Source organism: Schistosoma mansoni, chromosome W, assembly GCF_000237925.1.
Source record: "Schistosoma mansoni strain Puerto Rico chromosome W, complete genome".
Taxonomy (NCBI): Eukaryota; Metazoa; Platyhelminthes; class Trematoda; order Strigeidida; family Schistosomatidae; genus Schistosoma; species Schistosoma mansoni.
Window position 1 is genome coordinate 31,864,438 of NC_031502.1, and position 23,631 is coordinate 31,888,068.

Sequence of the window (23,631 nt, forward strand, 5' to 3'; positions counted from 1 at the left end):
TGGATGGGGAACGAGAGAAGAGACACCACGAATATCATCCCCGTGACGGCTGTATCAGAGAATGTCCGTGTTGATGTGGAGCAGTGAGATCGAGGTGGATAATTGGATGTTACATATACTCTGATGGAGTGTATCCAATTATCCTGATGTCGATGTTGTCGTTGATGCTGGCTTAGTTCGTGGAGTTCATGTCGGTAGTGTTTGTGAGATAACCATTGTATTGCATGGTTATCAATTTACAGGTTTTGGTTTCATTTTGGCAGTAAACAGGATTTTCCACGTACCTTATATAAACATAGTTGAATTCATGAGTCATATATATAGGACTTTGTTACTTGTATCATTATGGTTGGAGTTAATCGACAGGAATCCCTGAACCTAAGCGTCATGTTATTTGACACTCATCAGCAAGGTGTACCTGTAATCTTGATGGAACCGATGCCTCCTGACGGATTTGATCCTATGTTTCAACTTACTGCTTCCGATATTGAGTCACCTAGACGAGTGGCTACACTGCAATTGGATCTGTACTAAGAGAGACCTGACGCATGTAAAATCGGTAACTGCCCAGTGATCAGTCAATAGTTAAGAGTTTATTACTTGTTTAAGATAGCATTTTACAAAAAATGAATTTACAAGTGGTGACAATTACTGATTAAAAAGTTAATTCAGATCATATATGACCTAGTGCATTCGAATGTTGGGTAAAAATATAGAGTACATTGATGAAGATGGTAGTGAAGAACTTCTAATTCGAACAACATTAAAAGGCATATCGCTTCACAAAATAATTGGTTTGGTGTTTATCCTGTATGGAAAGTACTGGTAATACTTTATTCTACTTATAAGTAGTTCAAAGTATTATAGAAAAAAATAGACTATTCATTTTGAATACAGTATTTAAACTTTTTATTAACGTTTGTACATCTTTCCATATTTGCAGATGTCATATTTACACCAATGAGGAGTTTCATACCAGGATGAATTCGCTATCGAGTCCTCTAAAATATTCATTAGTTTATCACTTAATAACTCTGTTACTTAAACGCTTATTCTTGCCTTCCTGAGCTCTTGCTGTTAACCCCAAATACTTCTGTACGTTAACTAGAACAATAGAAAATAGATATAAAACATATGAGCTTTAATCTCAAGCTAAGTTGTCTGCAAAAAATCGAGAGTATTCATAGATCTGTATGTAATTCTGGACTTCTCGAGCTTTCTGGAAACATTCCAAACATAATGACGATATCCGAGCAAAATGTGACATGATTTCTAGGCTTCTAGATGTTACTGAAAGGCTTAAAATCAGTACTGATTGGACAAAACATTTTTGACGCTCTGTAGGCTCTTATCGACTTTAATGAGGGATATTTCTGGACTTTGCAATATCACTATGTGTCAATCCGTAAAGTATCGCATCTTCATATTGCATTAATCTCTTGGAACTTCTCAACCGAAAAGGATTGTTCTTAAACCAAAGCGTTTGTGCATCTCATCAGAGCTAGAAGGATTGAAGTATTTATGAACTCAGGAAGCCTAACAAAACAATCAGATATAAAGAATGAAGTGTTATCATGTGAGCATGAAAGCGAAAGTTTACTAGTTTATAGTTAGAGTCTATTTCAATAGTTGAGTTCAAGGGTCAATTTATCAGGGGAAAATAAGGTCAACATAATGAATAGATATTTCATCTACGTTCTAATAAATACTGAATCAAATGATCTACCACAGTTCAATATTGTCGATACTTTGTGTTAGCACATCTTTTACAATCAAATGACAAGTATAATCACTCTAAATAATGCATTATTTGAGATTAGAAGAATGTAGATATTTTTATTTATTCTTAATTGCTTCAAAGTTATTGTGTTCATCATAAGAACAAAATATTTTGAATAGATAGGGTTTCAGATAGTAGATGCAAACTGCTGAGTAAATCAGAACTAGAATAGTAAACTATTTTGAACTCTGTGATTCACAAAATTATAGCAAAAACCATTTTCCAACTGAATTCATTCTCCTCAAAACATCCTTCAATCATTGATTCAATGCGGTCTGCTTAAACATCTGGGCTACCTGTTCCTGTCATCTAGTTATCAAGTTATCTAATTTTGTTTGTTTCAATACATCACTATGGCTATTAACCGCATTACCTAATCAGGTGCGTTTTTGAAAAGTGCAAAACCTTTCGCTGTAAAGGTTACAAAAGGCCTAATCAGAGATATCGTGGTAGCTGTCAGGCAATATGCAGCGAAAACAATGTACATTATTCAGATGTCAATTGACTGGAATGCTAACTTCTAACTGGCGATCACTCAAAATTTATCGTCAGGATCGACGAAGAAGTAAGAAACAGAAACTTGTTGAAATACTTTATTCTGAGAATTGTATATTGTACCAAAAATATAATACTGAATAAAGCTAATACTAATAAAATATAAAATAAATAAATCACTGATGCACTTTGATTATCGGTAAGTCAATTCATAACTAAACACTTCTGAATCTTCTTTAACAAATACGTATTTCAAGTTGTTTTGATAGACACACAACATAATAAAACCCATGCCGTTTAATCACTATAATATTTCTATTTATAGATATAATATGAATGATAACATTAACTTAAATCTTTTGCATAATATCACTCAAAAAACAACCGTTAAACATTACTTACTTAAATATTTATTTTCATAGTTGAAAGCGTTAGTCAATTGAAGCTAGACCACCATTGAAAACCTGGAAGCACTAGACGGCCGTTTCGTCCTATTATGGGACTCACGCTTTCAACTATGAAAATACTAAATCTCCACAAAACCCCTTCTGATAATTAATATAATCATATGCTCACTAGTGACTGACTTCGAGAAGTACATCGTGGAGTTCTAGTGAGAAGCAGTGACCAGTGGAGTTCAAAACCATGTCTGTTGTGAGATAGGAACTCACTGAAGACAATTGGTGAACGGTTGCTCAACTTCGTGGATCAGTTGAAGTTAGACATTAACACCGTTGGATGCCAGCTCAGTGGTCTATCGGTTAAGGGCTCTGGCTCGAGACTGGTAGGTCCTGGGTTCGAATCTCGTGAGGCGGGATCGTGGATGCGCACTGCTGAGGAGTCCCATAACAGGACGAAACGGCCATCCAGTGCTTCCAGGTTTTCCATGGTGGTCTAGCTTCAATTGACTCATGATTTCAACTATGAAAACACTAAATCTCCACAAAACCCCTTCTGATAATAAATATTTATTATTAACAAACATAGGGAGAGGTATGCATCATTTGTATTCTGTATAGGATTAAAAACTAATTACAACTTGGTCAATAGGATTCGAACTGTACTAAGAAGGACCTGACATACATGACATTGATCACCAACCAGTGATCAATCAATTGGAAATACATCTCAGTTCTACAGGAGGTTGGTTGCGGCCTGGAGAGCTCAATGGTAACGTCTATGACTGTGAAACTGGTGACAAAAGATCGAATCCGTCAGAGAGCATCAGTTCCTTCAAGATTACAGGTACACCTTGCTGACAAGTGCCAAGTAACACGAAACCTAGGTCCAGGGTTTCCAGTTGACTAACTCTAGCCACAATCTTATAAAAACTATTTTTATTATACATTTTAATGAAACATGATAAAAATCAGTCAATGATAGGAGTGATTACCTATTATCATCACTATGGAGGTGAAGTTACTGATTTATTAAAATAAACAATATGCAAAACATAATTACGATCAACATATTCATTACATTGTTGACTTCAAGATCATCGGTCTTGAAATTATAGCATAGAGGACTTTTATTAAATCAGAAATGGAATAACAACCATATTTTTATGTTTTATACCAGACATAATTTGTTAAAAATCAATTTTCAGTCTTATCATTAAAACAGTATACCATAAGTTCAATTTTCGAATAAAATATGTTATAAGTTAATATGGAAGATTAGATTGTTTGAGTTGAAAAATCATATAAATTATCTATAGTAGATGTCATAGTTACAAAAACAGTTTTTCGTTTGCAGCTATCGTTTTTTTTATATAAAACTACTACAAAATGTTATTTAAGAAAAAAGAGATTTTCATATTTATTCAAATACAGTTCAGTAATATCTTGATAACTTGAAATATCAGTACGGTATTAGGATGCTATAATGATCAGTATAGAGGGATTTGCAAAGATTTTAGACATATCGTAATTGAAATCACGAATCGATGTTAGTTAGACTACCACTGAAAACCTAGAAATACTGGTCAACTGTTTTGTTTTAGTATATGACTCTTCAACGGTGTATATTCACAACTCTGAAGCCAAGAGTCGTACCCAGGACTTTCGGTCTCTCGTGCGAACACCTTACCTTTAGACTATTCAGCCGGCGTCTAATGGTGTATAAGTTTACCTTCAATCAGTTCTAAATATTGTGCAGTTATTGATAATTTGAAGTTGGTGATAACAGTTTTTTTATATATTGTAGTAAACAAGAAGTTGAGTGGGAACAATCGAATGTATTTCAACACAAAATCACAGACTATCTCACTACAATCTGACAACCATACAGTAAACAGTTAATTTGCAGACTATCAATCTTGATTATTCCTTCTGAAAATATCAGTCCATCGTCTTCGATTATTATTTTACATGCATTTTCATACCAATTGCGTTTCGTTTCCGTTCTTTCTTTATCGATCTTTTACTGAAATACATTCAATGCCCGACCATTATTGTATACTACTTATGTGTATATACATAATAACCCACACCACAATATCAGATAACATTATTATTATCTTTTAGAAGCTAGTAATCAATGAGAGTGAGTAATAGGTGTGAAATTATTGGAAACTGAATAAAGAGATTATTAATTAGTACACACACCCACAATTTTATATGAGATCAATATACGGATATTTAGTTTGCTAGAATAGAATGATACAGTTCAACCATTGAGAAAGGTCAAATGTTTTCTGACTTGAATCTTAATGTACATGTAGTAAGTAGGTGCACTGATATAAGAAATTCTAGAGTTGGCGACACTAGTTATTAAAAATTAATTTATCTAAGTAAATTAGATATAACATTTCATAGGGCTTAACAGTTGTAAAATCTTACATTCTGGTAGTTACCAAAAAAATGCAATAACTTCATTGAGTTACTGAAATAGAAACACATTTAAAAGTACACTTCATATTTATTGATTGAATGTTAATATAATTGAAGTGATATTTCACTTATTCGAATTTAGATCACATGAATTTATGGATTAAATTTTTGAAAATCAATAAATAGTGTAACAAATTATATACATAAGTTTATTTACCTATTTCTTTTTTCCTCCATTAAACACTTAATAATTAACATCTTTCATTAAAGATTAAACATTTAATAATTCCATGTGTATTTTATAAGTCATTTACACAATTTGAAAAATTCCCATATTATGATTTAGAACAACATATATAAGTGAACAATATTGTTTTCGAGTAGATCCTCATCAGGCTTTACTCTAATATACATACTGTAATATACTCTAATTTATATATAATTAGAGTAAAGCCTGATGAGGATCTAATCGAAAACAGTATTGTACGCTTATATATGTTGTTTTAAATTACATAATTATCAAATTAGATTTATCAGTAGTAAGTTTCATATACATAGTTCCCTTTATCATTTTATTTCATTTGGTTTTTGTCAACTGCTTACAACCTGTGAGATTTAAAAATCATAATTACAAAATGGGTGTAAATTACTTACATGAAAGAGTTTAGTTGGAAGTTATATTGAAGACACATTAGTACAGTATAACAAGGGTGTATTTAAATTTAATAGACTGAATATTGTAAATATATATCTTATGTAAAAGAAGATTCAACAACATTGATTGTGATAACAATTCAAAGAGCCAGAAGCAAGTGATAACATAGTGAGTAAACGTTGATAAGAACAAAATGAGTGAAGCTGAGTTAATAAAATAAGATTACTAATTTGGAAGATAATTGAAACAAAACTCAATGATGTAATAAATGTAAGAAAAAGTTAGGGAACAAAGTTTAGATGCAACGAAGGAATATTTGTCACCAAGTCAAAGAATAATTAATAACTATCTCCTTTTGAACACATAAGTCAGGTTTTCGATAACTGATAGTAACGGCTTCAGCAAACTTCAGAAGACTGGAGTTCGGTTGTTTACTAATCACCTTAAAAGATTGTAAAGTGGTAATTGCACTATTTAGAGCCTTTATTTCTCTTGTTCTGAAGCTTTGAGGAACATGGTCAAAAAATCTTAGATATGTCCTCGTTTCTATTCGGCCAATGTAGTTGCTTCAGCAGGTACACGTAAATTTCTAAACACAGTTTGAGGTAACATGAAAGGGTTGCTTGTCAACCTTTGATTGAGTTATTGGACATATTGTTTTATGCAGAAGTAATAGTTTGGCTGCCGGGTAAGTTCTGACTAGTGCAGCTAACGAGAACCAAACGAAATAAAATGAATTCATGCTATTCTGTTACTGTTATATCCCGTGGAGAATTATGAATGGTAACTTTGAGAACTATTTATGGACCAAAATGATATGTATATTTCCTATTGTATAATTGTTAAGTAACTAAATTATTCGTATTCGTGTTCCTCTTATCGTAAGCTTTGTTTTGACCTATGAACTATTATTATACGATTTACCATTCTAGAGTTATCCCTAGTCCATTAATTACTGTCCCACCTATTCACAGCCACATTTGGCCAAATCTTGCACAAATGTTATTTTCTATTTTATGGTACGATGTGGTCAGTTTGTTTGGTATATAAACCCAGTATATTGAGAATAATGATTCATATTGCAGAGGCTTTTATTGGTGTTCTTGACCTAACTGGTTGGGCTAGGCTGATAGCAGGACTGACAAGTACTCAAGACTGCTCATACAGCTTTTGTGTATCATTAATCCGATCGATAAATTCGCTGCTCTCTAATTGGCGGCATGGTCACGTCATATATCAAACAGGGCACGCACTCAAGGAACCAATCGATATAACAGCTACAATCTTTGTTCTTGCTCTTTTCAAAATAGTCCATTTTAATGAATTAAAATATAGAATCATTACTATATTCGTTCATGAATAAATCATTAATGACTTTATGCATAGTCACATATTACATTAATTAGAAACCGAAACGTTTTATTCAGATATTTTTACATGTAATATGAATGGATACATCATTTTTGTATTGATTAACTTATTTTTCATATTGTATTAATATTATTTATTTGTTGAATAGTTAACTGGTTTTCTACTTTCAGACAATTTATGTACGTTAGTGCAATTGCTGACAAAATGTACATTTTTTGAGATATGTCTAACTAAATAATGATCAGTTATGGTTAATCGAATGAATCAATACTGGAATTATTTTATTTTATATCTTTTACATGAGTAGAGGATATTCGTAGGCTGCTAGTATTCCATCATAGGTGTCTTCGAAGCATTGCTCGTATATCCTGGGACCACCGAGTAAGTAATGCAGTTGTTAGGAAACGGATACTAGGTAAGGATGGCAAATCGATTGATGAAGTCATGAAACTTCATCAGTTGAGATGGCTTGGATACGTGTTACGTATGCCCAACCACCGACTGCCCCGACGTGCAATGTTTTATGATGTAGGAGTAGGTCGGAAGAAAGCTAGGGGCGGCCAGACCAAAATGTGGCACAAATCCATGAAGTCATTAAAACGTTGACTGAGCCATGTTGGTAGGTGTAGACTACTTGGTTGGGATTCGCGAGATGATAGCAATCGATGGTTAGAGACCTTGAATGACATGGCTCAAAATCGTTTGCAATGGCGAAGGTGCATCCACTCTTTGTGTTCTCCCAAACTCTAATCTTCTGAATTCTTCATGTCTCTATCTTTTTTCTCTTTTCAAATTTATTTCACGGGATTATACTCCTTCAATAACATCTTCGAACCCTAATCTTTCAGATTACTGCTTATACTTTTACTACTTTTACCACTTTGAGATTTGAATCGACAACTGCATCTCTGTGCTAATGTGGTATGGAAACTCGAACTGATCTACGTATGTACGAAGTTCTACGTTGTGACAGACTGACTGACTGATATCTTTTACATAATTCATACCATACTACTTACAAATGAGTTATTGTTACTATTTCAAACAACTGTTATGGCTTTATTTTTTTGATTAGGTTGAAGAAAATATTAGTAATTTAGTAATATATGTATTTTTAATTTATCCAGTTAAGTTTTGTATTTTAATGTACCTGTTCAATATTCAAAAAAAATGAAAAAAATCAACTTTTAGAAAAATGACCTTACGACCTCATTAAGACCAAAATTCTGTAATACTCTAATTTCCTGTTTTTTCGTCAATTTAAGTTCATATACATCCCTTGATCATATAGATTGACTAACAGACTGTTGTGGTGTGTGCTACTGATGTCGACAGATATAAGTAGTATGTGTCATCAATAGAAAGTGGAATGCCTGGCAGCAGAAGGTTAAGAAGACCGAAGAAAAAGAACGAGATTGAAGAAAGATTGGTGTGAAAACAAAACAGTGAAGTCTAAGATGATTGACTGAGATTTTGCAAATTAAGAATTTACTGTAGAATTCTCAGATCTTACTTAAATGTTCTGTGATTTTGTATTCAAATACATTCGTTTGTTCCCACTTGTGTTCTCATCCACTGAGCTGCCAGTTAAAGTCAATTATAGTTAATTCATTTCGTACAAATCTCGTGTCATGTGTACTACCATAAGATTTAATTCAATCTTAACTTTAATAATTCATAAACTAAGAATATTTGAGTTTTGTTTTCATGTTCTGCTATTTTTACAGTAAATCCTACAAGCTTAACTGAATGAAGCATCAGTAGATATATTCATTGTTGAAAGTAACAAATTTACACCTAAGAATAACCAAGAAAAATTGGGTATAAATACATTTTTCAAACATTTAATTTATTGAGACACAAATATGAATCATAATTATATCTGACAAGATAAGTTATCAAAAAGCACACAATTTATTATGAATGGTGGTAAGCATATCTTGGCTTTCACCACTTCAATACTTTTTAAAAGATGCATTCACTTATGTTTGTCTAATGACTGAAAGCTTTTATAACCTAAGATATTGAAAAAAAGAGCTGTTACATATGATCAATTCACTGTATTACAAATGCTACCCTGATAACATTAGCCATAAGTCAATTCAACTTTATAATCTTAGAACTAAATGTTTAAAATAACGTTTATGTCAATGAATAATCTTATATGTATCTGAGGACGACCCACGGGTGAACTCAAGGAAGTTCTAAGAAGCAGAAAAAGAGCCGGAGATATTCCATTCAATAATCTTTTGGAAGAACATTCAAGAATCTCGACATATAGCTTTCCTATTGGACAGGTTCTAAAAACCTCTGTATACGGATTGGATGACCACGATAATGATTTCGATTTTAATAAAAGCTATAAATACTTAAGAGTTTTGTACCATATTCGACACTGTTTGGAATAGCATTCCTTCTCACTCGTCTTCTGACTTCTCATTTGCAACTTGCAGGGTTCTAGAGTTCAAATGCTGAATTTGTACGCAGTGTACCAATAATATAAACTCTATAGATAACAACTGGCGACGTGGATGGGATTCGAACCCATGCGGGGAAACTCAACTGGGTAAACTAAGACTAATCTTATCCAACTCAGAAAGAAATTATAAAACAATAAATTGATTTGGAAAACTGTACACAAGTGAATTTCCGAATATTTGGAATAATATTGTCATGCTAATCTGTGTAAAAACGAAACAAAATACAACTAAATAGTTTTAACAATAAAAATTGAGATATTCATAAGTTTGTATCGTTTAACAAATATGAAGTATTATTCAGTCTGATTAATGCAATAAGATTCTTAGTGTTAATTCGAAGGAAAAAATGAGAAAGATCTCATACAAAATGTTGGGACGGCTTCAAAGAATTACGACGAAGCCTCCAGAGGCCCTAAAAGAGCCGAAGAGTTTCCATCCAATCGGACCATGATGGAGCTTTCTAGAATATCAACGTGGTATACTACGATTGGACAGTAGCATAACATGCCACTTTGCGGATTGGCTGAATTATAATGATGTTATTACGAACGCTAATATCTATAACTGCGTTTGGTTTTCTGTACATTTTGATTGTTACCCAACAAACACCTCTCCAGTTTTCTTCTGTCTTCTGATTTTGCGACTGTGGAGTTCTATACGTTTGAGTGCTTTAGATGTATACCGTATTCCGTGTTAATCAAATAGCAAACATAACACAAAATAACTTATGATAAACTTTCAGAGGATTAGCTGTTTAAAGTGAAAATATGTGATTTAATTATTGCATTAACACAAGTAAATATTATGCAAAATGAGTGACTTACTTCGCAGTGTGCTTTATGCTCTAACCAAATTTTCAGATGCTCTTTTAACTTAGGATAAAGTGTTCCATTCAGCGCATCAAGGACATCACACATACGAAAATATTCAGGATTACCCAACAAATAGCTTGGTCCAGTAAGCTTTAGAAAAACAAACAGAAAACAAAACTTTCAAATTTACTGACAAATTAACAAATTTATACTATAATATAAATTACAGTAGACATGATTCCCATACCCACCGGTCAAACAAATTCTTGAGATTCTTAAATCTGTACTGTACACTAGGTTCTTTTGATAAATAACAGGTTTTAGAAGTTTTATAGTTATGCCAGTACTATCCATCTTTGTTTAAGATGCTTGTGAATTAAGGCAGTATCGAAGCAATACGCATAGTATGTACATATACCAATCAGACACTGATCATTTGCAATCCTAAACATTAATGTAAAGATTCAAGTAAACAATACCAAGTGAAATTACCCCAGTACGTTTAAAAATGTGATTTTAGAAACCTCAATTCTGTAGATTGAATGTACTGTTAATTAATCCCAAAAGCGTAGAAACCAACCGATAACAAATATTAATAAAAGTTTCAACAGTTCTTTATATAATTACTTTGTTTCTTCACAGTTACTAACTTACTTTTAATGTAAGCACTAAGATTTAAACTTACTAGATAACTTTTAATACAAATGAGAATAACACACCTTTTAAATTTTACAACTCTTTTGAATTATAAATAAAACATCAATAAACTCAGTAATTTAATCATTTGTTTATTATTGTTTAGCCATTTAAAAAACTGTTACACATTTTAAATTCACTTAGTATTGTTTGCTTGAATCTTCCCATTGATGTGAATTTAAACTTCACCCCATCGCACAAGCAAGTGGCTATCAGGAATCAGTAGCTGAGTGGATAATGTGATGGCGTTTGAAGCGAACGGTACTGGGTTAGGGACACAGAGTGAACATCAACTGTGAGATGCAGGTACATCTAGCTGACGAGTCCCAAATAGGAGGAAATGCGCGTACTTGATTCCACTGCTAGCCACTATCCATATTTGTTACACTTTTAATTGATTAATGTATTGTGCAACAAAACAACTAATTCATTCAGAATATTTTTTATTACCCTGAAGTCTATTTTATTTAGTTAGTACATGATATACATTTTCTTTTATGTAGAAGAGGAAGGAATCAAATTAAAACCATTTGATTGAGAAATGAAATATAAATATTGCAAATTAATTCACTTAGTATTGCTTGTTTGAATCTTCACACTGATGTTTAGGACTGCAACTGGTCAGTCTCTAATTGGCATATGTGCAAACTAAGTGTATTGCCTCGATATAGCCTTATTTTACAAGCATTATAAGCAAACATGGATAGTGGCTAGCAGTGGAGAGACTGACCAGTTGCAGTTCTAAACATCAATCAGAAGATCCAAGCAAACAATACTAAGTGAATTTAGACTTCACCCCATTACACAAGCAAGTGGCTACCAGGTCTCAGTAGCTGAGTGGATAACACGATGGCGTTTGAGGCGAAAGTTAACTGGGTTCGAGTCCCAGAGTAAACATCAACTGTGAGATGCAGGTACATCCTGTTGACGAGTCCCAAATAGGAGGAAACGCGCGTCCTGGATTCCACTGCTAGCCACTATCCATCTTTGCTTACAATTGCAAATTAATGTTGTAATGAACGTTAACCAATATTTAAAGTATCTCATATGGTATAACATTAACTCTTTCGTAAATTAGTTTATTCAATACATATAACAAACATGTATTATAATCAAAAAAGGGATTTTGTGGATATAATAGTAATTTACTTAATTGAATTCATGAGTTCAATAATGATAGACTACCATGGAAAACCTAAAAGAACAGGATGGCCGTTTCGTCTTAGTATGAGACTCCTCAGCAATACTCATTCACATGTATTAAATCATTATATTTTCGAAAAATATTTTTTATAGTAAGAATTTATAAACAATAATAAATTAGTAATTCACTTTAATAGTAGAATGAAAAGTATAATAATCTATCATGAGACATTTAAGCTAAAGGAATATCTACTGTCTATAAAGTTCATTTACAGAGAAGTGTATTAAAAATTATATAGGATTATTAATAAACTAAACTATGTCTAGTTTAAATTGAGATAATCTGGTGTTATGTAATAAATTTCTATAACTTAAAAATTAGTTATCTTTGTAACTAGGTCTCTAAAAGTATTAAAATCTTTTAGATATTTTATACATGACTAACATGTTATGATAGATGTTGTATGTAATAAACATATTCATGGGATTCTTATTTAATAAGTTGGTAAATTGTCTTTACTCAATATAGTATAAAATATCTACTTTAACAGTTATGTCATACTTTGAAATTGACAAATTTGTCTATGTCTAAAGAGAAAGATTATAATTCCAATCAGTTTAATGGTCGAAAATGGAGATAAAAAGTGGTCAGTCCTATATTGTAAACAAATACAACTTTATAAACAAAGATGTATAGTGGCTAGTAGTGATATTCAGGACATGCGTTTCATCTTATTTGCGACTCATCGGCTAGACATAGCTGCTTTCCATAGTTAGTGTTCACTCCGGAACTCGAACCCAGTACTGTTCGCCTCAAACGCCATCTCGTTATTCACTTGGCTACTGAGTTCTAGTAGCTACTGGCTTAAGCAAAGGGATGAAGTTTAAATTCATCTTGTATTATTTGTTGATGTCTAGGACTGCAACTGATCAATCGCTTATTGGCAACTGTGCATCCTGTCAGGATTGTCTCGATATTGCTTTAAGTCATAAGCAGTATAATCAAATATAACATTGTCGATAAAAAGAAGCTTACCTCAGCACTAGCCTTTATCGAAGAAGCCTCTGGACATAACATTGCGTAGCGTAAAAGTGGTTGTAATTTGGTTCGAACCTCATATACCTTTTCAGCTTCAAGGTTATCTCGATGCCAATAAGCTGGAACTTTCAATATCAAAGAATCCCAAATAATGCGCAATTTAATGTAGACTGAACGACAAACCTGTTTAGGAAAAAATAATGAATGGTTCGGATTTCATGAGTTCAGAATGATTATTTTGTAAGTAAACTGAATCTTATCTAAATTACATCAATAAATTTTGTTTTCTAATAATAATATGGCTGTTAACAAACTACTAGAAAAATACCAGAAATCGCGGTAATATAGTGTGTCCAATAGAATAAAGGCATGTCTAGATTGAAAAAATACCATCGACAGAAACAGATTACACAGTCAATCACCATTAAGAATTCCTTATATTTAGTTTCATAAGCCTTTGAATGCTAACTCAGTGATATAATACTAAAGTCTTTGCTATTATTTCTTAAGATTCTGAGTTTAATTCTTGATGATATCGTGGGAAAGTATTGCTAAGAAGCCAGAACCTATAATGATATGGCTTTTAAGGGTTCTCTGGATATCAACCTAATATAACCAAAGTTATTGTATGATATAAACTATAAACGAGTTTGATTAATTGAGTCTTCAAATTTATTTCTCATGGAAGTGATCGAAAATTTATTTAATTCGTCACTAATTATTTAACTGATATTATTACTTTATGGGTGAGTCACAATTAAACTCACTCTAGATATTGTTATACACTGATATTTGAAAAAGGTATTCTTAAATCACAAAGGAAAGGAAACATACCCCTCTTATATAAGAGAAACAAATAGATGTTTCTATCACCTATGATAGAAAGTAATATCTGAATGTTGTAAAAGTGTGTTAAAATTGATAATGAATTTTTAATGATTAGATGAAAATAGACTTACAGGTTGTTTAGATTTATCGTTTAAGAGGAATATTGAACCTGGTACATACCAAGTATCATCCCAGTGACAACGTTCGCAATAATATTTTCCAGTCATATGACAAATGCGCATCATTGTAGCTTGTGGAGTAATATCGACTTGACTGAACTGATGATGAGAACGAACACGTCGTAAGTGTGAAAATACTTCTTTATGAGATTTCTGACGTTTCATTGATTTGAGACTATTATTAGATGAGTCATTATTTTCATTCATTTTATTATTTGTTTTAAGTTCATGTCCGCTATGTGAATCTAATACACATCCACATTCAAAACATTTATTAGATTGAAGGCCAGGTAATGCTGAAAGGAATACTGCTTCTAAATCTATTAATGAGCTTTCTTCAAATTTAATTGGATAATTTCCTAAAGATTGCAGAAATAGGCATTTCGTTACCACAAAGAATTGGAAATATAATTGTCGAAATGACAACTTATTAATTATGTACTTAATTAAAAAGTGGAAAACTAATATTCTCCTTAAAACGTATGCTATTCTGTAAAGAATACGGTTAAGCATTTGCTTACAGATAGTTCCCTAAGATATAAGAAAAATGGAGTCTAAAATTTCTTCTAAATACTATGACATCTTGTTATTTACCATAAAACGTTTTGTTTAAACCATCGATTTTTACACAAATGAAGATACATAACTTTAAATTCTGATTGACTTTTAGTACCTCCGTTAGGGACGTAATGATTATTCACTACATTATCGATCATTATTTGTAAACAAAAAGTAACTATAAGTACGATTTTACAGTTATAAAGTACGATGTTGTTGAAAGGAATCATATCCATTTTGTTTAATCATTCATTGAGCTTATTTTGTTATTTTAATAGCGAGAATAGATATGAAACTGTATAACATGAATATTAGTTTTGAAAAAACATGGGTATTCCGTTGTTTACCACTTTCTAAAAGTCATTTACAGTATCAGATTATTTGAATTATAAACCAAATTACAAACTTGATTATTACACCTCATTAACGTTACAAACTAGATATTAAGAGACATTAAATAGGAATAATATATTTGTAAAATCTCAGCGAATGAATATGAAGTAAATCCAACGTTTCGCCTGGCAATCTGGTCCAAGCTTTTTCAAGGAAATAAGATATTAAGAGGTTGTGATAGTTGCATAGCTAATTGTTAGAAAATGTGATTTCATGTTTGGTGAGGCTGTTATCTACCACTGACATTAAAAGATGGTTTTAGAGTATCGCTAACTGGTTGAATTTAGATATACAGACTATTGAGTGACGGTTCATGGTTCAGATGTTAGACGCTTGTCACGAACTTTGAAGACATAGAGTTAGATTTCTGGGGATGTTATGAGTAGTAACTGTCTAAGAGTTTTATACTGAGAAGAAAATGGCTGTTCAGTGTTTCCCGGTTTTCGATGTTTTTCTAACGAAAATCAATCCCACAGTTCCTACAAATCCTCTTTACAGTAGTGTTAATCATATACTGACAGATGAATAATTCCATGAGTTCTAGTGAGAGACCGTGAACAGTGAGGTCTAGCCATACCAGGTATTAGCAGTTCTGATATACTTCCTAATGAATTAAAACAAGTCAAGAAAGATATACTATTCTATACTTAAGGTTACTAAAGTTCAGTACAGAGTTCCAGCTTGAGCTAATTAAGATAAACTTATTTAAAAAATAAATCAAAAATACTTAACATAATGTACAGATAAAATAAATCTTCCGAATTGTTCGCATCAAACGTAATTGTATGATTTATGTTAGAAACTTTTGTTTCCAAAGGTCATACAGATACTTCACTTGTATTGGTTGCCTCCGTGGACATCAAGTAGTAAGAAATAATCTGTTTTCAACAATAATCGTTTTATAGTGAACATAATAAAAACAACTGTGTTTAGTTAACCAGCGGTCAAGTATCAAGTGAAAATTTCAAATCTGGTAATTTCACTTCTGTATTGAACTAAAATATTCATAGTTTACGGATCATAACGAAGAGGAAACTAATATGTCAAATTTGAATGAGCATCAGTTTTCAGAGTATTCTAAGGCATTCGACCAAAATATATAATCCAAACAACTAAATATCAGAATGTGACAAACATATTTGTACACGAATCATTATGATGAAATAATTAAGTGAAAATAACAAATCAACGAACTTAGACAGTTGTCCTACTCACTGCCTTCTCGCGGCGGGAATATTGTTTACAAAATTTAGAGGACGAAAAGTGAATGCCCGATGCTTTGACTAGGTTGGTTGATGTGGTGGATCCACCTAGGTCAGTTGGGAAACTCTGATTCCAAACCAATGTTGCACATGGGCTCCAGAATACTGAGGGAACAAACGGCGTATGAACCTATTGTTGGTCACCGGCTACCATGGAACTACATCTCTTGACGTCGCCCTACTGCCTTGTAGATTGAACCTTCAGGTCAAAGGCTCCGGGTGTGGCCCCCTAAGAAAACCAACTACTTCTGTTTCGGCACTCGGACAGTATCACAGGCCTCACACAAATCAAATGCGATTTGTGTGGCGCATATATATCTGGTGCTCCTTTGTATCAATATTGGTGTGTTTAAATAAATAAATAATTAAAACTTATAATAGTGTTCATATTTTGATGATTGTACCAGTTAACTTTTAAAATTGTACAATGAAATCTTGAAATTAAGAAAAAATTATGAAATAATTTTATCAGCTATTCAAAAAGTAATTCGTTGATTCATCCAAATATTTCATTTTGAATACTCAATAAAAATACGAAACTTATTGTGTGGTGTGTGCTACTGATGTCCATAGATATAAGTAGTATTTAACATCAATCGAGGGTAAAATACCTGGCAGAAGAAGCTTAAGAAGATAGAAAAAAAGAGAACGAGGACAAAAAATGACTGGTGTGGAAACTAAAGAACAATGAAATATGAGACGAATGATTGACATTTTGCAAATGGAGCATTTACTGTATGATTTTCAGATTTTACTAAGACTTTTTGTAATTTTGTGTTCAATTACATTCGATTGTCCCCACTTGTGTCCTCATTCACTACAACTGTTTTTGTTTTGACACATTCGCAAGATGATAAATAAAGTTTTCCCTAAAAACAAATATTATTTTACTATTAGTTCAATTAAATATCACTCATTATGTCAATAATTTTTCTGTGCTCTTAGAAAAGATAAATATGTGGCGATAAGTGAAATAATTTGCTTTTCAATTCATCGAAAAAAAATTTTTAGATCAACATTTTCTGACGTTTTCAGTTTTGAGTTGTGAAGATTGTTGAATTTCGAGATGGTGAAGAAAATTCGCAGCTCAGATGGATGATATAGATAGAGTTTTGTTTTCTGAGAAGGATGGATTGGTCGCGAAGCTATCATCATTCTTTTCAACAACATCATCAAACTTCTACCTGGAGTTTGTGCAGATAATTTCATTGAAAAGAATGATAAAATCTCGACGACCAAACCATCCAGCTCAGTGAATAAAACATAGCTAAATTGTTGAATTTCATGAAAATCATGAACGGACCAATCTTAGACCAACATTGTAAACCTGAAAGCACTGGACGGTTATTTTGTCCTAATATGAGACTCATCATCAGCGCACTTCCACAATCGCGCACACAGGATTTAAACACATGACCAGGGGGTTAAACATTCATGAGAAACCAGATGTACTAGGTTCGAATCTTGCTCGCGAAATCATGGATATACCCTGCTAATAAGTCTCATACTAAGACAAAATGACTACCCAGTGCTTCCACATTTTCACTGATGTTCTAACATTGATCAGTTCATGACGTCAATGATTTTCTACAGTATCTATATAGATATAAAGTGAATTTAAATTTCTAAAAACAATTGAAATCTATATGATTAAATTGATGTCCTTAAAAGTATGCTAATAAGTAAGTTAATTAAATTCCAATTTATTTACCTTAGTTAATTTCGTTTAATAATACACAACTAGTAATTTTTTGTTCTTTACTCATTTATGTATAATGAAATCAATGTTTTGTTTATCTAAACACTTTTTGTTTCTACGGAAAATTTAATCAAAAAAACAAAAAAAAATGTTTATACATAAGTCATTAAAAAAAATACACTAAAAAAGTGTTCTTCCTCTTTAATTTAAAAACTTTTTTCAAGTCCAATTGTTGTTTTACTCATTCAAATGAATAACAATGTTCAGTTTGTATATATATCTTTTCAATTTTTATGTAAAAATACAATTGACTTATAAGTAGTACTATAATAAATGTATTAAATTTTTATAAACTATAATCATTTGCATTAATTAGTATTGTGGTAAGGGCTACTTATGTCCATATAAGTAGTACATGGTGATGGTCGGACATAGAATGTATTTTGGCAGAAGACCGATAAGGAACGAACAGGAATGAAGCGCAATCGGTAAGAAAATGCATGAACGATGGAATTAGAGAAGATGAACTGATATTAACAGAAGGAATAGTGAAGATTGAGACAATTATTTGTTATTTTGAAAATTAACTGTTTGCTGTATGGTTATCAGAATTTAGTGAGATAGTCTGTAATTTGTGCTTAAATACATTTGATTGTCCCCAACTAGTGTTCTTGTTCACTACAGTATCGGTTAAAGGATACATTTTCCCGATATATTTAAAAATACAATGTAATGTACATTTAAGATTTTTAATCTTAACCCGTAACATAAAATAGTATTAATGAATGAACACTACTTATCAAATCGGATTGACTGATTTTCTGTCCTTCTAATTTTTTACTATCTGTTAGTTATGGATTGTTTTAAATGCGCTATTTATAAAAAAAAAGAAAAACATAAATACCATGGTAATTGTATGGTTCTTAAAGGTTGAACTTTCACTGCAAATACAATCTTCAAAATGGTGTGTGACATTATAAGGTCTATGAATGATCTTAAACAACATAATTCCAAGATAATTGAGAACAATTATTGTGAATAAAACATGACATTAAAATGTGTTATGAAATAAAGCTATCAGATGTTGACCAAAATTAGAAGTTATAACTGTAAACTTAGTCTCTAAAATGGATTCTTGAAAGAATGTATTTTATCAGGCACATACTATTCCAGTGTATTTTTAAGCTAAGTAACGTACCAATATAGTGTGATGGATTGATTGTAGGCGAATATTTTTACTTTTCATAGATACGTTAGCCAGATATTGACTAGATACATTAACCCCAATTCGATTCCTTGGATTTGTCGTGTATGAGCATTTATTTAGTAGTCTATGTAATCTGGGACGAGATAACTTACTTACTCTCTTTTCTTGTCACTTGTTATCCAGTCGATATCAGTCCGTGAAGGAATCAAACTTTAGCTCAGTGATAGTTTATATTCATCATTTTAGTCATCATTTTATAAAACTTTGATTTCAGAAATGAAATAAAAACTAGTTGAAATTACAACCTTTAAAATGTGGAAACATAACTCTACTACTATTACTACTACCACTACTACTGATTTGTGTGCATAAAATAGAATCACTAATAATTATGTAATAAAAAACGGTTGTTACTCAATTATACCATATTGATTCTTCTTCACTTTCAATCCAAAGTTAAAGAATGCATTGCCATTCGTCATGACATAATGTAATTAGATAAAATTATAGAATTTTGAATGTAGCTTCTGAGCATTATTATTGAGATAAACTAAATATGTAAATAAGAAATACGTACACACAGGGTAACTTGTATAAACTTTATTTGTTTTGTAGTGAGAACTTTTTTTATTACATTGAACTGTTTTACAAACTAAGATAGATTATAGAATACCATTTGATTAAGTTTCATATAAAATAAAAGCGATTAATTCTGTTAAAGTAGATTATGAGTACACAAGATAATGAACGTATATGAAATTAAAATTTCTGAATACGAAAAAACAAACATTTAATATAGTTTAAATTATGAGTCAGTTGAAGCTAGACCACCATGGAAAACCTGGAAGCACTGGACGGCCTTTCCGTCCTATTATGAGACTCCTCAGCAGTGCGCATCCACGATCCCGCCTCGCGAGATTCGAATTCAGGACCTATCAGTCTCGCGCGCGAACACTTAACCAATAGATCACTGAGTCGGCATCCAACAGTGGCAATGTCTACCTTCAACCAATCCACGAAATTGAGCAACCATTCACTAATGTCTTCAGTGAGTTGATATCTCCCAACAGACCTGGTTGAACTCCACTGGTTACTGCTTCTCACTAGAACTCAATTGACTCATGATTTCAACGATATAAAATTACTAAAATCTCCACAAAACCCCCTTCTGATAAACATTAAATAACCAAATTAAGTTATTTTCCTTCAAATCATTCTTTAGTTTTTTGAATTTAACCTACTAATATAGGCAGTTGATAACTACTGAAGTAAACATGTATAAACTTTGTGGAAACACGCAATCACCTTATTAAAGAAAATTAAGTCGTATATAAGAAAAATTTGAAAACTAACTGTATAGTTTTTATTCTTTAAAATATTGTTTTTAAACACTCATTTGTTTTGAAAGGAATGTAGAGGGAAAAACAAATTTTTAACACCTTACAATTAAACCCAATGATTTATTAATTTATCCAAATCATAATTGGTTTCATAGTACAAATACCATGTATATTTCAACATAACATATTCTGAGGGGGGGGGGAAAGTAATAAATCTATAAAAACAGATTGTGAATAAATCAAAAAAGTTTTTTTCTGTTTCTTACATGATTAATGTTAAATGTCATGAAACGTTTCCTGAAAATTAAGTAAATCCAGCAGTCACTGAATCGGAAAATGAAAAACATTCACATGAATATTACTTTATTGAAAGAAATCTATAAACCTTCTCTTTGTATTCATAACGATCGAAAAACTGGATTTTGAACTAAGATTTTAGTAAACAATACGTACTGCACAAATACATGTATGGCCTTCAAGTTTGATATTAGACTAGAATCTACCGAATGAAACAAATGTATTTATCTCAAGGCAGGCTCGTTTATTAATGTAGGTTCATAATGAAAGTAACTTTCAGGTTGTTTCTCATCACCAAACGTTGTAAAAGCACAAGATGCAATGCATTTTACTTACTTACTTACTTACACGCCTGTTACTCCCAATGGAGCATAGGCCGCCGACCAGCTTTCTCCAACCCACTCTGTCCTGGGCCTTCTTTTCTAGTTCTTTCCAGTTCTTGTTCATTCTTCTCATGTCTGTCTCTATTTCTCGGCGTAATGTGTTCTTTGGTCTTCCTCTTCTCCTTCGACCTTCAGGATTCCATGTGAGGGCTTGTCTTGTGACACAATTGGGTGATTTCCTCAAAGTGTGCCCAATCCACTTCCAGCGCTTCTTCCTGATTTCTTCCTCCGCTGGAATCTGGTTTGTTGTCTCCCACAGTAATTTGTTGCTGATAGTGTCTGGCCATCGGATCCGAAGTATCTTGCGTAGACAGCTGTTAATAAACACTTGTATCTTCTGGATAATGGCTTTCGTAGTTCTCCACGTCTCTGCCCCATACAGAAGAACTGTCTTGACATTTGTATTGAAAATTCTAACCTTGGTGTTGGTTGACAATTGTTTTGAGCTCCAGATGTTTTTCAGCTGTAGGTATGCTGCTCTTGCTTTGCCGATCCGCGCCCTCACATCTGCATCTGATCCACCGTGTTCATCAATGATGCTGCCCAGATATGTAAAGATTTCCACATCCTCCAAAGCTTCTCCGTCAAGTGTAATTTGATTGGTGCATATTGTATTGTATCGGAGAGTCTTGCTTTTCCCTTTGTTTATATTGAGACCTACTGCTGCTGAGGCTGCTGCTACACTGGTCGTTTTCTCCTGCATTTGTTGTTGCGTTTGTGATAGAAGAGCCAGATCATCCGCGAAGTCTAAATCGTCAAGCCGCATCCTGCCTGTCCACTGTATCCCGTGCATTCCTCCAGATGTTGACGTCTTCATAATCCAGTCGATCACCAGGAGAAAGAGAAAGGGTGAGAGTAGGCAACCTTGCCTAACACCGGTCTTTACCTCGAACGAGTCGGTGAGTTGTCCTCCGTGGACGATTTGGCAGTTTAGTCCATCATAGGAGTTCCGTATGATGTTGACTATCTTCTCAGGCACTCCGTAGTGTCGAAGAAGCTTCCATAGTGTCGTCCTGTCCACGCTATCAAATGCCTTCTCGTAGTCGATGAAGTTGATGTACAGTGATGAATTCCATTCGATTGATTGTTCCACAATGATACGTAGAGTTGCGATTTGATCTGTGCACGATCTATCCTTACGAAATCCAGCTTGTTGATCTCGAAGTTGAGCGTCCACGGAATCCTTCATCCTGTTTAACAATACTCTGTTGAAGACTTTTCCTGGTATTGAGAGGAGAGTGATGCCCCTGTAGTTGTCGCACTTGCTCAGATCGCCTTTCTTTGGTATCTTGATGAGAAGTCCTTCTTTCCAGTCTGTTGGTACATGTTCTTCGTCCCAAATCTTACTGAAGAGGATGTGGAGTATCTTGGCAGTTGCTGTTACATTTGCTTTCAGTGCCTCTGCCGGGATGTTGTCTGGTCCCGCTGCTTTGCCACTCTTGATTTGTCTAATGGCCATGCTGATCTCTTCAATTGTTGGTGGGCCAATATCGATTGGGAGGTCTGTGGGTGCTGCTTCGATGTTGGGTGGGTTCAGTGGAGCTGGTCGATTCAAGAGTTCTTTGAAGTGTTCTACCCACCTGTTTCGTTGTTCTTCAATATCGTTGATTACTTTGCCTTCCTTGTTTTTCACTGGTCTTTCTGGTTGACGGTAATTTCCAGCAAGTTTCTTTGTTGTATCATACAGTTGTCTCATGTTTCCCTCTCTTGCAGCCTTTTCCGCTGTCATCGCTAAATCTTCCACATATTTACGTTTGTCGGTCCTGATGCTCCTCTTCACTTGCTTGTTTGCCTCTGTGTATTCGGCTTGTGCCTTGGCTTTTTCTGCTCTTGTTCGGCTGATATTGATTGCTACCTTCTTGTTCCTCCTTGCTTCAATTTTATCCAGTGTACCAACAGTGATCCATTCCTTGTGATGGTGCTTCTTTTGGCCCAGAACCTCTTGACATGTTGAAACGATTGCCTCCTTGATACCTTTCCAGCTGCTCTCTATGGTGGTTCCCTCTCCATTGAGTAGGTCATGAAAGGCCTCGAACCTGTTGCTGAGGGCTATGTTAAATTCGTTGAGTTTGTCAGCATCTCGAAGATAGGCCGTGTTAAACTTTTGTGATGTTGTCCGCGCCATTGTCCAGTGCTTCTTGAGTTTTAGTTTCATCTTGGCGACCAGCAAATGGTGATCGGAT

General features: G+C 33.2%; 1 protein-coding gene across 1 annotated transcript in view; it reads right to left on the minus strand.

Moving 5' to 3' along the window:
• Smp_074710 (hypothetical protein) overlaps positions 1–23,631 on the minus strand; it is a gene marked incomplete at both ends in the record, with an annotated part of 43,362 nt that overhangs the window by 1,228 nt on the left and 18,503 nt on the right. Inside the window, 3 exons of the mRNA XM_018789392.1 lie at positions 10,437–10,574; positions 13,300–13,485; positions 14,262–14,668. Of these exons, the coding sequence (XP_018654840.1) occupies positions 10,437–10,574; positions 13,300–13,485; positions 14,262–14,668 (731 nt within the window). The remainder of the gene's footprint in view (positions 1–10,436; positions 10,575–13,299; positions 13,486–14,261; positions 14,669–23,631) is intronic.